The sequence below is a fragment of the Vombatus ursinus genome, unplaced genomic scaffold (genome assembly GCF_900497805.2).
Source record: "Vombatus ursinus unplaced genomic scaffold, bare-nosed wombat genome assembly UNPS02000582.1, whole genome shotgun sequence".
Lineage (NCBI taxonomy): Eukaryota > Metazoa > Chordata > Mammalia > Diprotodontia > Vombatidae > Vombatus > Vombatus ursinus.
The window spans coordinates 22,205,158-22,221,615 of NW_020940360.1; the positions used below are offsets into that span (position 1 = coordinate 22,205,158).

Sequence of the window (16,458 nt, forward strand, 5' to 3'; positions counted from 1 at the left end):
CATTCTGAGTGGAGAGTTAAGCATACCAGGCAATGCACTTAAAAGATGTCTTGCATCCAGACAGACCACCTACTTCACTTTCACTTCCTGATCTCCACACTTGTAACTTAGTTTCTAGGAGCCAAAGGCTAATATCCACATTCAATTGGCATTCCTGCTCTTAAGTGTCGATAGTATTTGCTGGTCTCTGCCTTTTAATGCATTAGTCCTTTTCTTACTTTGTCACAAAGACTTCTTTTTGACCTTCAAAGGGGATGCTAAACTGAAATTCATTTCAACCTTGCTTCTAGGTGTTTCTTTAGGCAAAGACTCTCATCTATAACCATCTTCAGCATTTGTTGTTATAATACTGCTTGACTTCCTCCTTCTCTATTCCTGGTGAAAATGTTCCCTTCAGAGGCGAGATTAGGTACCGTCTTCTCCATTAAACCTTCCCTGAGGCAGTGGGGTGCCCTGGAAAGAACAGTTAATTTAGAATCCAAAGATCCGAGGTCAAATCTTGATTTTGCTATTTACTTACTACCAGTGTAAGTTGGAACAAGATATTGCACCTGTCTTGGCCTCAGTTTCCATATCTGTAAAATGAGGAAAATGACTAAATAAAATCTAGATGTAACTACTAGGTCCCTCTTGACTCTAAATCTGTGATCCTATGATCTGATCCTCTAAGTGAAAAGTGATTCTTTTCTTTCTACTCAGATTTTTATACAGCACTTTGTTAATCATTCCTTTCTCCCTATCACGTATTTCCTTGTTAGTCTGATAGGTCCTGATTAGTGCGAAAATGACTCCAAGAGGTCAACTTATTTGAGTTTGTACTGTGTATTTCCATTGGCCTGGAACTTGTTACCATATTTTATATAATTACAACCTTGAATATTGCAAATTTGAATATATGTGACCATTTCAAGGGGGGAATTCATTATTCACACTAATTGAGGCCAAGCTTATTTATGTATCCCCAATACCTAGCACAGTGTCTTGCATGTAATAGGTATTAAAAGTAAAATGTTTAATGGTTTAATTGAATTGAAATGCAGGTATTTTATTCCTCCCTCTGTAGCAAACATTATGTATCTTGTCATGATGAAAACACTGAAAGAATTAAAAAACCATCCCCTTTCTTCCCTAATTCTCCTCTCTTACAACTTAATTAAGTGTTAAACATCATCATAATCACTCACGTGCATATAATGTATGAGAGTTTACAAACAATTTTCCTCACTAAGTCCCTATGCAGTAGTTAATAGAATTATAAGGGAGGAGATATGGTACAGTGGAAGGGATACAGACTTTCCATGGATATGGGACCTAGGTTCCAAAGTCACCTCTGACATTTATTACCTGTGTGACCTTGGGCTAGTCACTTAATCCCCTTGGGGCTTGGCTTTTTCTCTCAAATGAGAGAATTTGAGTTAGAGGCCTCTAAGGTCAATTATAATTGTGTGATCATATTATTCCCATTGCATAAATGAGAGTGAGGTTAGAGGATGTGTCCATGATCCCACAGTATTAAGAGACTCAAACCTAGGTTTTCTGATTCTAAATTTAGTGTTTTTTATATTACATAGCACTTCCTCCCCATTCCTGGTAATTGTAATGAAAACCAGGTATAAAGAAACCAAAGGCATACCTGAAGAACTTACTGGATTTTGTGCAATTCTGATTTTAAGCAGAGGGGAAAAAACACTCCTCCCCCCAAGCCCCAACCCTCCCCCAATACCTACACACCAAATGTTTGTTTTAGTGATTTGTAATTTTCTAAATTAAGTTTACTAAATTACAAATTACTGTTTAGTAATTTGGCTTGGTTAGAGAGTAGAATCCAAGTATTTTTGTATGTAGAAGAATATATATATATATATATATATATATATATATATATATCCATTTATTTTCTACTTTATTAAGGCGTAACAGATTTAGAGCTGCAAGAAACCTTAATGGTTGTCTGGTTTAACCCCCTCATCTCATAGATGAGGAAACTGAGGCCCAGAGAAGATTTGCCCAATGTTACGCAGGTCATAAATGGCAGAATGAAGATTTAAACCTTGGTCCTCTATAACTCTCTATGTAGGGTTTATTCCTCTCTGTTATAATGCAATACCTTTTCTTCATTTACTTCTCTCTTAAAAGAAGTTGAGAATACATTTTTAGATTATGCTTTGGGAGAATCCTCAGGAAACTGAAAAACAAACAAACAAAATCTGAGAGCTGAAGAAAGGCATTATATAATTATATTCAAGTACATCTACCAAGCGGGATATAAAAAAGTTAAGAAAAAAATTCTAGTAGAATAAAATAAAAAAATCAATCATTTACATTGTGTCTATCTGTGTTCTTTGCATTAAATTACAAGACCTTATTAAGCAGGGATCTCATTTGAGTTCATAATTTATAGCATCCAGCATAGAACCATGGATGTATGAATACAATTACTTTTTGATATGAAAAACTCAGTCCCTAAATAGTAGTAGTTTTATGTATATTTTTAGGCATAGGAATAATTACGAAAAAACTCTAACTATACCCTAGTCACATATATACTACAAGTAATGGGAACTGCTGTTCTCCTGCCTGATTTTTTTAAGCATACTATTCATATCCCAAGACTTATATTTGGGAGGCTACTTAAGATATTTCTCTGAGGACCTGACCCCTGATGATAAGAATTTTAACACACTTTTGATAAAAGCTGTAAATGGGAGGTCATAATCTTTGGACAGATTGATATAAAATAAGACCACAGGAGAATCTTAGAGTTGGTAAGTGGGGAAGAAACTTAGAGATCTAGTCCAACTTGTGTTTTTTTACAGACAAGAGCTAGTTCCCATTTGAAAGCATGGGCAAACAGGGATTTTTAGCAACATTCTGTAGAAGGTTCTTACAGTTCATTCCTGAAGCCATCTATCTTGGCTTCTGTAAAGAAGTGTCACCTCTCACAAAAGAAAAATAGGACCTAAGCTACCACATAATAAAGTGACCTTGATGGTGGGATTGAGAGATAGTTACTCTAAGATCTGCCCTTAAATTTTTCTCAGTCGTATATTTTTATATTTCATAGACATGTATTTGTATATCTCAAGCATTATTCAAACAAGCTTTAGAGCCAAGATGAGGACAGAAATTTTGGAGGAGCTACTTAATTAGTGTTCTAGAACTCTAGATAGCTAGAAGGGGGAATAATGTGTATTACACTTAGACTAATTATTGTATGCATGAATCCTCAGGCATTTAGGAAATTTGGAACTAGCATTACAGAACTTATATGATATTAGCTTTGAGAAATTTTGCAGAAGGGGGAAAATCCCTAAAAAAACTGTATGTTTTTTGTCCCTAAAGACTGAAAAATAGGGGACAGCTAGATGGTGCAGTGGATAGAGCACTGGCCCTAGATTCAGGAAGACCCGAGTTCAAATCTGGCCTCAGACACTTAACACTTATACTGTGTGACCCTGGGCAAGTCACTTCACCACATTGCCTTGTGGGGAAAAAAAGACTGAAAAATGATTTTTTGTTGATATGGTTGGTCTTTCATACTCAAAGAGGACCAACAGTACAGTATGTTCCATTGAGGGTATTCAGTCCGATGTGAACTTGGAAGGTTCTACCACAGATTGGGCACAAATAGTCCATTTGAACATTTAGGATGGAGAGTTTCTAGATTTGCGAATCTCACTTTTCCTTTATACTGCTTCGATTCTGCCTTGCTCATAGAGCACAGTGCCTTCTTTGAAGTGGGCATGCCATGCTGGGTGGTCCTGTGCCAGCGTCTCCCGTGTCTCACAATCAAGAGACCTTAAGAGTATTTCTGTACCACTGCTTCTGACTTCCATATGAGCACTTGTCTTGTGCAAGAAAAGTTCTCCATAAAATAGTCTTTTAGGTATATGTATATTTGGTGCCCATCAGGATGGAATCTGTTGTTTTATTCTGGTTTTAGTCTGATATAGGGGTTTATGAACTTCCAGAACCTTAAAGGGAAGGTCTAAAGATAGCTTGGATGCCAATTAAATTTTTTAAAGTTTTTTAATTTTAGATTTTGTTAATCTTTAATTTTATTGGTATATTTTAATTTTTACTGCACTTTATTTCTGAATATATTCTCTTCCTCTACTCAGTGAACTACTTCTTATAATAAAGAATAAAAGAGAGAAAAAGCAGTTTAGCAAATTAACTCATCTACCAAATGAATCTGACAGTATATGAAATGTTTCATATCCATAGTCTCCCACTTCTATCAAGAAAGGAGGGAGGGATAATTTTTCATCTCTTCTTTGGGGCGGAGCTTGATCATTAAAATTACGATGTTAAGTTTTGTTTGTTTATTTTTCTTTGTGTTCATATTATTGTAGTCATTTTGCATACTATTTACCTGGGTTTGCTTAATTTACTCTGTATCAGTTGATGTAAATCTTACCATATTTCTCTGAATTCTGCGTATTATGACACAGTAATATTCCATTATATTCATATATGACAATATGTTTAGCCATTCCCTAATAAATGGTATCTACTTTGTTTCTAGATTTTTGCTACCATAAAAAGACTATTTTGATGATTCTGGGACCTTTCTTCCTGTCTTTTTCCTCCTTTGGTAAAGTAGTAGGATCTATAAGTTAAACGTTACAGACATTTTTGTCACTTCTTTTTAGTCTAATTCAAAATTGTTTTCTGGAATGGTTGAATCAGTTCTTAGCTCCTCCAAAAGAAAGTCTGTATCTAACTTTTCCCAATCCCTTCAACATGGACTATTTACATATTATTATCTTTGCCAATTTGCAGGGCATGAAGTGAAACCTCAGAGGTTTTTATTTTATTTTATTTATTTTATTTTGAATTTATGGAATAAAACAAGCATTTCCATAATGCAGTATGATAGAAAAAATAATTGCACATGAAACTGAAAATTTATTAAATACAACTTAATGAAGTTATCATGTATATTTCTTTTTTCTTTTTTTTTCTTCCCTCCACTTTCTACCCTAAAGATGGCTACCATTAGACACAAATATGTGTGTATCTATGGGTGTGTGTGTGTGTGTGCGTGTGCGTGTGTGTGGTGTGTGTGTGTATAAAATCATTCTATACATCTGTTTATCTGTTCTTTCTGTGGATGAAGATAACATCTTCCTTCATATGTCCTTTGTAGTTAATTTGGGATTTATAATAGTCAAAATGAGTTAGCTGCTCAAAATTGTTCTTGAAACAATATTGCTGTTACTATATACAACTTCCTCTTCATTTTTTACTCATTTTGCTCTTCATTATTTCATGAAAGTTTATCCATGTTTTTCTAAAACCAGTGAGCTCATCATTTCTTATAGCACAATAGTATTCCATCATGATCAACTGCAACTTGTTCAGCCATTCCCCAATTGACAGGCATTCCCACAATTCCCAGTTCTTTGTCTTGATATGCATTTCTCTTATTGGTGATTTCAAACAGTCTTCCACATAGCTAAGAGGTTGCACTTCTTTTTGAGAGCTATTTGTTCATATCTTTTGACCATGTATCTATTGGGGGATGACTCTTCAACAAGTGTTTATTAAGGACCTGGAGATATAAAGATATGAATGATATAGCCCCTGTCTTGAAGGGGCTTACTTTCTACTGGGGGAAAACAACAGGTACATAAATAAGTGAATGCAAAACATATAAAAACTTCAACTGGGTTGGGGGCTGAGGAAGGTACAGTAACAAGTTGGGGAATCAGTAAAAGCTTCTTATAGGAGGTGGCCTTTAAGCTCAGTCTTGAATGGAGTTATGGATTCTAAGAGGTAGAAATGAGAAAGCACATGAGCCTTGCAAAGGCTTGGATATGGGAGATGGAATGTCGTTGTCACCACCTAGGGAACATCAAGTAAACCAGTGTGGACATAAGGGTGGGCAGTGTTCAGCAGAAGTGCTAGAAAACTAAGCTCATTTCCAGCATCTAAGCATCCCTAATCATGGTCCTAGGTGCCTACGGTAGATCTGCCTCATTTGCATTATATGCATAAGAGGGGAAGCAATGGTCTTTGATGGTGTATTATAACTGTAATGTGTTCACTTTGAATGAGGGAAGTATAGCCTAACCTTGTCATCCGATACAATAAAGGGAGTCATAGTGCAAACCATCCATCCATGCAGAAGATAAAACATACAACACACACACATACACGTGTGTGCACGTGTGCGCACGCACACACACACACACACACACATTCAAGACAGTTTAATTGGACAAAAAGAAAACCTGTCAGACCATAAGGGTGATTAGACACTGCAACAGGCTACTGAGTGAAACTGAAAAATCTCTTGTTCCTGGGTCATTTAAAAAATAGAATCACTTTCATCTGCTTTGAATAGATTAGGCAAAAACTTGGTAGAGAGAGATGACTGGTAGTTCTCTGAAATTTGCAAAAAGGCCTGACACTGTACTTCTTTAAGGGTAATGTGTTAATTTCACCAAATCTTGATGGTTCATAATCATTCAAAGTGGAGTTTTGAAAAAAAAAAGTTCTAAGTGTCAGTCTGTCTTCTGATGTGTGTGTGTCTTCTGATTCTGCATCCCTCATGTTAGCTGTAAGAGAAAAATTGGATCCTTGGGGTATAGGAGTGAGTGTAAAAAGATCACTGTTTCTTTTTACTAAGAAGCATTTTTAGAAAATTGCAAAAAGCATTTCAATTGGATCACTAAACTAGAAACTACTTTCTGTCTCCTTAACTGAATGTTTGAAGTTCTTATTTTCGAGGTAGGCAAAATGGCAGAAATTGTCATCCAAGAACATAGACCCTTGCCTGAAGCATTCTAATTGAGAAAGTTTCCAAATGAAAAATGGTGTGCATTTGGATTTTTGTAGTGTGTGTCACATAGTCCCTGTTGGTTTGATCTGAATATCCTTTGACCTTCAAGTTGGGTTTTGCATCATTTCTGAAAGGTTTTTTTTTCTTTATTCACTTAGGAATTAAATAGCTTTAATTACTTGGATCTGTACAGACTTGCTGACCTCTTTAATCTCACTTTGCTGGAGAAGGCAGTGATCGATTTTTTAGTGAAACACCTCTCTGAACTCCTGAAGAGTCACCCTGAAGAAGTTCTAACACTTCCTTATTGCCTCCTTCAAGAGGTCCTGAAGAGTGACCAGCTGACGTCCCTAAGTGAAGAGCAAATCTGGCAGGTAAGGAAGCTTCCTCATCAGCAGAATGTGTGGTAGAAAACCTTGACATGCTCCCTTTGCTTGAATTCTGGGATTGTGGAGGTAGTAAATGATTAAAGGCTAAGCGGTCAAGAAAGTGTGTGAACCCTTTTATCTTAGGTGAATTTTTAGACAGAGTGTTCTCTTGACTTGTCAGGTGATTGGAAAGGACTTGATCTTGAGGTTTTGGGTTCTCAACTCACATTTAAAGTCACAGATGAGATTTCCTTGGGGCCTTCCTGTAACCAAATATATTTGACTTCAAATTCTAGGAGGTAGTAATGTTATTAATTATTTCATGGTGAAAATAGTTTAAATGTGAGAAAAGTGGATTGCTTTGACTTTTATAAAACAGTGACGTAGGCCTCAAGTACAAAATTCTGAAATGGCCTTTTATGCATCGCAAAAGTATAGTTTCCATTGGAGAACTGTTTGGACTATGTGTGAAAGACCCTTTAGGGAATATTCTATATCCTTGAGGAAGCTAAAGCTTCCAACTTTATTATTATTGTTATTTATTCTTGCCTAAGGTCCTGCCCTCTTACCTGACCCCTTTCTGTCTCAGTTTTCCCCTTTGTTCTCATTTCTCCCTGCTGTCCCTCTCTTCTTTTTCTGTCCTACAACTGACCATCATTTTGCCATTTTGTTTACTTTAAGAATGCTGAATTTTCAGTATTTCCCAAGAATTTGAATAAACAGAGCGCACAAGACAGAGCATGACTTCTGAGTTCTGAGTAACTGCTGAATTAACTTTTTATCTCATGCATACATAGCATTTTAAGCTTATGAATTGCTTTCCTATCAACCATCCTGTGAAGTGGATGGTTCAGATTTCATTGTCCCATTTTATAGATGAGGAAAATCAGTCTTATAATGGGGAATTAACCTGGGACCGTAGGATTTTAGAGTTGGAAGGCACTTTAGGTATCAACTAGTCCATCCCCACTCATTTTACAGCTGAGGAAATTGAGACTCAGAAATTAAGTGACTTGTCCATAGTCAAGTGGGTAGTAAGTGACAGAGGATTCAGATCCAGGTTAGCAGGTGGGGAAGAAGCCCTTCCTGACTACCTGTCCTACCCCAACCCTTAGCGTTGTCTCTCTGGAAATTACTTTGCATGTACTTTGTTTTTACTTATCTATGAATATGTTGTATTCTTCTACTCTTTCTCCCTTCCTCAGTCCCCCCAGGAGATTATAAACCCTGTGAAGGCGAGGGCTGTTGTGTTTTTGTTTTTTTATCACTCCTAGCACAGTGCCTTTGAGCCTACTAGTCACTTAATGAATGCTTGTGTAGTTGAATTGAATCAAACTCAAGTCTTCTGATATCAGATCTAGTACTCTTTGTAGTAAAGTTGGTTGGTCCTTACCAAAATACAGATTATTGATTTGTGTGCCTCTTTCTTCAAGTCCTCATGCCTTTCACTTGCTGTCTCGTTTTGTGCCATTTCCTGTTCATTAGCATTTTCACCAAGGGAAATATAAAGCGAGAAAACCCAAATCAGGCAGCTTTTACTATTTTTTTTTAACAACTCTGGTTTAAAAGAAAAGGTTTATTAGAGAGGAAATGGGGACTCTTGGCCAGAATGAGATTTTTTTGAATATATATGGATTTCAATTATCCATATTATCCTACTTCATTGTTAATATAATCAGAAATTGACTGACCAAGGAAGAGCTCAGTTCTCAGATGTGGCAGCCAAAGGAACTCATGTTTCCCTAGGGAAGAAAAAGTGGGGATGATTTCTGCAATTGGTTGTTTCTAATTGAAATGAGATCAGGGGCCAATATCCTCAAATGGCTTCTACCTATCCCCTTTTGTGGTATAGTGATCAGATCCTGTTGAAAGACACTGCCAGAGATTGTGATGGTAATGTGCAGATTTTTGAGTGACAAAAATGCTATACTGTCCACTTAAGCGTTATCATAATTGCCTCTCTAAAGGTTACTAATGCTGTAATGTAGAATTTTAAGAACTGGTTTCTGCTGCAGGCAGTATATATATGTATATTTGTACCTGGACCTCCAGAAAGAATTAAAAGACTCACATAAATATTTACCAATTTAGGCATTCAGCAGGCAATAAGAAGCTGTTTTTGCTTTATCTTAGTAAATAAGTAATTCCCTCATAGTCAACCCAATAGAGAAAGATCAAATCAGACCAGTTATATTGCCTCCAGTGTAGTTAAGTTCATCATTTTTGCTAAGGTTATACTACTAACGCAATATACCATGGAAGAATCTAATATTCAGCCCAGGGTGAAGATTGGGTATGCCAGAGGATTAGTGTCAGGGTGCTTTATAGAAGTGAAACTTGATGGACAGGCTGGAGACAGATCTCCAGAATCTCATTAAATTGCTGAATTGTTCATTACTGAGCACTCTCACTGTAATAAAGTGCTCATTGACTTTGACAAATCCCCATCCCATGTCTTAAAGAAGAACAGTGAAGCAAGAGGTGTTGGGGAAGAGAAAGGAAATTGGCACAAAGTGGGCCAAGTAATAGAAAAGCTGATGAGGGATACTGCTAGTTGATTAATATGTGCTACCAGTAACCTATGTGACTTCCCAATAATAAATACCACCCTCCACATGTCCCCCAAGCATACACACACACACACACACACACACACACACACACACACACACATGCGTGCACACAGATATTTGAGACCTACTTGGGCATGCCAATTTAAGGATAGAAATAAAATTTGGCATCTCCTTTTGTTGTTAAAGGTATAATTTTCATTAGTGGCCCAACATCAAAAGGTATGGGGATTCAAAACAGTTACATACAACTCTAAATGATCCACATTGAATATACTTTCTTATATTCCCTTTTTTTCTTTTGCTGTCCTAATAATTGCCCCTTGAGCTTCCAACTCACTTTCCTTGATGAAATCCCTAAAGATTATGCCTTATTAGCCCTGCCAGGTCTGCTGTCCATCTGCCCTTTCTAAACTTTATCCTCATCTTCTTCCCCCCAGGGTACTTTTTTGTCCTAGTCTTTTTCTTAGACGAGTCTCTCATTATCATCAAGCCATGAAACACTGATTCCATCAATTGACTCCACTGTGTTCAGAATGTATGGATACACATACAAACATACACACACACACACACACAGATAGATAGATGATAGATAGATAGATAGATAGATAGATAGATAGATAGATAGATAGATAGATAGATAGATAGGAAGTGCTTGGGAAATATGATATTAATGAATAAAAGAATGAATGAATGAAATCCTCCAACTCCAAAGAATGAAATTTTCAGGATACCCAAAGTCAGTCTAGAAGTAATAATTAGAACATCTGTTTCTAAAGAAAAGAAAGATGTAGAGATGAGAAAAGCAGTAGGAAAGAAAATACTGTGCATGGAAACAAGTAAATCTTAAGCTGTGTTAACTCTCACCTTGGAAAGCATCAGCATGAGGATTTTTTGGTTGCTTGTTTGTTTTGCTTTGCTTTGGTTTGTTTTTGATTGATGGGGGAAACAGTTGTAGAAATTTCACAGCTTAAAGTCCTTTGACAGCATCCAGCTAAGGATATTTCCCCTTTATTCCCCCCCCAAAAAATTGGGGCTTACATAGGCTGCCGTGTTGTTTCTTGGTGAATAAAGTTTTATGATTGGGTGGGTGATGTAGGGGAGATGGCATGGTTGGGAAAAGAATAATGACATGTAAGTCCCCTTAGTGATTCCTGTAATTTAGTTTTGTTGAAAAGCAGGCTGTGTAGTGCCAAAACAGTAGGTGCGCTCACATGCTTTTTATTTTAATCAAACTGTATTAGTTATATTTGTACAGTTACCTACTATGTGCTATGTATTCACTATGAAGGATATAAATAAATATAAAGTATGAATATAAACTCCCTGAGCTTATATTCTAATTGAGGACATGACACTAAAAGAGAGGTAAAAATATTAGATGCCAAATGAATGACACGTAGTAAGTGTTACAGGAATTCAAAGGAAGGGAGAGTGTCCCATGAGTCATGACCATCAGGGAGAACTTAACTAGACTTTGCAAATGATCTAGAATTCAGATGAAGAGGGAGGAGTGAGGAGGATACTTAGAAGAGGGAAATAATGCAACAGAGGATGGGATTGGGGTTAGTAATCAGTTAATTAACAGTCATTTATTAAGTACCTACTATGTGCCAAGCACTGTGCTAAGTGCTGTGAAGCAGTAGTTGTTCTCAAGGTTATGATCTATCAGGAGAGCAAGGGGTGTTATTTGAAATAGTGATTGCAGTTGTTCTTTGGAGGCCAAGAGCTGAAGTCTCTTGTGGAAAAAAAAAAAGCTACTGAATGAGAGGCTGGAATGGTATCCATTTTTTTTAGAAGTGTGGAATTAGAAGAAATAGAGTTGGTGAGTTTCATAATTAACTATGAATACTGTTATCTTCCAGGAATAAAGAACTTTTATTTTTCAGTCAAATATTAATGGGAACAGTAAAGTTGCTGATTTGTATTAGTAGAGGAAGTTTCCCTCTGGGGGAAACTAATACCAATGAAATCCCAGGTCTTGAGTGAAAAACAAAACAAAAAAATGGATATTATTCTATATACTTACTTCAAGTTTTATGAATAGGTCAAATTTTATCTCCATAAATATAGTTAATTAACTAATGGGCACAGTAAAAACAGACCTGATGTTTTACTTTTCAGATGAAGAAATAGCCACAAAGATGTGAAGTACTTTAGCAACTATTTTTTATGCACTTGCTGTTGGCAAGGTAATATAGTAGGTACTGGGAATACAAGCTGAAACCTTTTTCTAAGGCCACATTGGACTAAAACAGTAGATTAGTACACAAAAGTTCTGATTCACTATATGTAATTAGGTCCAAAGAACTATATTCCTGTCATATAGTGGCCAATAAAATAATAATTAAATTCGGTTTTTCCGTGTTTTTGTTTTTGTTTTATTATCCATAAATGCTTCTAATATACTGACTTCCTTTACACTAGAAAATGTGTCTTTTCTCTCTCCTTTATTCCTTAGATTTTGTTTCGTTTGCTTTTAAGTGCTCCTAATAGCCTTTTATCTAATAATAATGATAATTTGTGTATAGGACACATCATTTTAAGGTTCTTAAAGTACTTGCCACATAATAACCTTGTGAAATAGGTAGATATTATCCTTATTTTTTAAAATGAGGAAATTGAGGCTCAGAGTAGTTTATTGACTTTCCCAGGGTCACTTAACCTCTCCAAACTAAATGTCCAAGTTGGACTCAAATTCAAGTTTTCTATCTTCAAGGCCAGCATTTTTTCCCTTATACCACATTGCCTTTTGGTTAAATCTCTGTTTCTGCCCAAATGGTTTGGACTTGCCCTCCTTCCTTCAGTTCTTCAACTTCAGGGTCTGATACAGTAGTCTCTTTTACCTTTCCACTCACCCAGCTTGAGCCTCTTAAATATTGAACGGAGGTGAGGAGCCAAACCCAACACTTCTGTATTATTTTGATTTATTGCACATGCCTAACACATGCCTACAGTGCAAGGGTTCATTTTCCTGTGCTTTAATCAGGTCTCTAAATAGATTTATCACTCCTTGCCTACTAGTCACGAAATCTTATCCTATTTGTGTTCCATTGTAGGATATGAAGAGGGCACCTTGTCTCTTGGAGGGGGTTCTATCTCCATTTGACTTAGATTATAAGTTCCTCCAGGCAGGGATATTGTCTTTAATGTTTGTATTGTACCATGTTGTCTTACTGTACCCTATAAATAATAAATAAAAACAATAATGTGGACCTTTCACATTTAAAAGAATTGAAGGGAAACAGCAATTCCTTACTTTTTCCTGCTTGAGGTTTTGTATGTTTGCATATTTCTCCTCTCCTCTCCTTCCCTTCCCTCCTCCCCCTTCCCTGTAATACACATATATTTCCCCCGCTAGGCAAATTCTTAAGCAATGGATTATGCCTTTTGGAGAAAATGTTCTTTACCAATTTTTGGTTAGGGATTTGTTTCCGTAAGGCACAGTATTAATAATACATTTGTTCCACATCTCTGGAGACATGGATTAGATGATGATCTGAGTAGCCATTGAACTCATATCTGGCTGTCTCCTACTAGTCCCTCACGAGCTCTTATCCACATCCCAACATCCACCTGTGTGGCTGAACTTGATTCGACAGTTTCTCTACCAAAAGGGTCCAAGGCCTGGAAAAGGCAGGATTGCAAAGAGATATTGAAAACCTACAGAGCTAGAAGGACATTGGTGGGTTGAGAGTTCTGCAAAATTAGTTACTTGGCATCACCAGCACAAATTTGACACAAATGCTACCGCTTCAGGAAAGGCAGATTAATGCTATGTCAAACAAAAAATATGCACCCTATAGGTACTCAGGAAAATTGTTTTGAATGAATGAGTCATTCGGGGTTTCTGATACACTTGGTTCCAATTTAGCATTTCATGTGTACTCAGTATGCTACAAGATATAGAGAATTTCCAAAGCTTGGGAGCAATTTACTCATCCAGTTCCAGCTCCCAGTTGTAACATGTATCAGCTAAGGCAATTGTTAACTGTGAAAGGAGACCTCCATCTGCCTCCCGTGTTTATATCATCTTGCTCATGCCAAGTCTGTACTCCAAAATAGAGAAGATCTCTCGCTTCCTCCCTCAGGGAAGGAAATAGTCACTAGTTCCTAAGACTTTTGCTCCCCTTCCTCTGCTCCTGTCAACATGCTTAGTTCCCTTATCCTTTTCCTTGGCTATGTTGAAAATTTGGCAGAGCTGCATTTTCATGTGCTTCTTTCAAATTCTGTGTCATTTCCCTGCAGCCATCATTTCCCCTTTTCTTTTGAAGGTGGTGGGCAGTGCTGGAAGCAGTGCTCCAAAGGGGGACTAACCTGTGCCAAACTGGATAATTACTTTGCTCATTTCATGCCCATTGAAGTGTCATCCTATTATACAGTGTGAATTGGAGAATGGAATCTTTTTGTTTGGTGCTTTCTGTTTTCACACTGCCCAGTGTGGCCTTTGCCTCTTCTTCAGTAGCATTTTATTTTAAAAAAAAATCCATTCAATTTCCTATGCTCTGAAAATAGGTTGGCAAACTAGCCCTGACCCATAGATCTGGACATGACAGAAGTCAGGCCAATCCCTTAAGAAATCAGGCTGTGTGAAATTAATAATTTAAGTGAATATTGGGGCAGTTAGTCCTTAAAACTATTCAGATGTAATACCATGGAGGCTATGACAAGTGGGGAATAGGCTGAAACTAAAATGTTGTGGAATAGGAACTGTTTTGCTCTAATCTTTCTTTTGAAAAATAACTGAGAAATCTTTGATTATCCTCCCCAACTAATTGTCCAACATTTAGGGTCATAGATCTGAAGATGGAAGCAAACTGAGAGTCTATATGGTCTAACCACTTTATTTTACAGATGAAGAAACTGAGGCCCCCAGAGGTTGTTACTTGTCCAGAGTCCTCTAGGTAGTACACCTTAGAGTGGAATTTGAACCCAAGTTCTCTGACTGCAGAGCGATTACTCTTTTCACTCTTCCATGCCATTTCTCTATGCTACTAGATATTTTCTCCTCTTACTATGTACTTCCTAGTCATCTTCATAACATTCCATTTTCCTTTCTCACTTAATAGTGCTTTATACTAAATCAGAATCATGCTCTTTGAGGGCAAGTACTGTTCTTTGCTTTTTTTTTTTGTATCCCCAGCCTGTAGTACAGTTCCTAGCACATAGTAGGTGCTTAATAAATGTTTATTAATTGATTACGTTATAGTTCCATTTTCTTCTCCAAAGGACCTGCTATTCTCCCTAGTTTCATACATTTCTTTTTATACATTTGATCAGTCAGTCAATTAATAAGCCCACTATGTGCCAGGAGCTGAGTACGTCATTCGGTGATGCGTCCAGGTGGATACAGCTACTCCCTAGTGCCTTTCCTCTGAGATCACCTCCCATTTACATTACATATACCTTGTTTGTACAATATTTATGTATGGATAGTAGGTGCAGCGTGTTGTCTTCTCTTTAGAATGTGAGCTCCTGGGGCAGCTAGGTGGCGCAGTGGATAGAGCACTGGCCCTGGAATCAGGAGGACCTGAGTTCAAATTTGGCCTCAGACACATAATACTTCCTAGCTGTGTGACTCTGGGCAAGCCACTTAACCCCAATTGCCTCACCAAAAAAAAAAAAAAAAAAAGATGTGAGCTCCTTGAGGTCAGAGGCGCTGTTTTGGCCTTTCTCTTTCTCCAGTGCTTAGCAGAATGCTCGGCACACAGTAAATGCTTAATAAATGCTTGTTGACTGTACTTTGACGATTTGATGTTTTAGGGGTGTGTGTTTTTAAGCTGCTTGTGTTTGTATTTTGCAGTTACTCTTACCACATTTACATTTTCCTGATTTCTCTACGAGGATTCATTCTTTGAATAGCTTGACTGGTGATTTTGCTGCTGATTTCCTATGGATGCAGCTTGTCACTAAGAACCTTATGTTGCTCCTGGCACTCAGTTCAGGGGGACTTTACAGAGGGTAATCCTCAACCCCATTGCTCTGTGTTGTCAAGCAACTGTGAGGGGACAGTCATTATCAGAAATTACAGGAGCCCCAACTTGTATTTACAAGCTGTGGTTCCCGTGAGTTAGGAGATAATTTTATGGGAGTTTTGTTATTGGTGGTGTTTTTTTTTTAAGAAAGTGCACACACGAGCAACAAGGTGATTTATGAGATATGACATATTTATGTTCTGTGCTTCTAATTTTCATTTTAATTCTTGTTGTTTCCTGAATGTGCTTTTTCTGTGGCTGGTGCTGCTGTGAGTAGTAAAGAATGACTGGAGAATATTACTTATGTATTGGTGTCCTGCAGTAATGTTGCTCCCACTCGGCTTATCATGGATTTAAAATAAAAACTATACTGGAAGGTATATATGATGTGGGCACTCTGAGGTTGGGCACAGCAGCCCTTCCATATTCCAAAGTAGTTAGAGCCTAGTCTGGGTCCTCTTTAAATCCATTTAGTGTGTCTTGGAAAGCGGACACACACACACACACACACACACACGCAGGCTTTCATAAGAAAAAAATGATCTCAATAATTCTTTCCATAATTAGTGAATTAGCAACAAATGGTGAATTAGTACTCAGTTAACAATGTTTATCATGCAGTTCTAGTGTTCATAGCCTCATATGTGCTTCTGTAGGGAGTTTCTAAGGAAAGAAAAGGCACCAGAGGAAAGGCAAGAAAAACTTTGTGAAAGGATCAGGTCTTGTCAATTCATGATGAAGGCAGGGAAGAA

At 37.2% G+C, this 16,458-nt stretch overlaps 1 protein-coding gene across 2 annotated transcripts in view; it reads left to right on the forward strand.

The window, feature by feature from the left end:
* The window catches only part of KLHL32 (kelch like family member 32), a 294,695-nt gene that overhangs the window by 201,176 nt on the left and 77,061 nt on the right, over window positions 1-16,458 (forward strand). For both annotated transcript variants that reach the window (XM_027855902.1, XM_027855910.1), the window contains one exon: window positions 6,949-7,164. In XM_027855902.1, coding sequence (XP_027711703.1) covers window positions 6,949-7,164 — 216 coding nt within the window. The remainder of the gene's footprint in view (window positions 1-6,948; window positions 7,165-16,458) is intronic.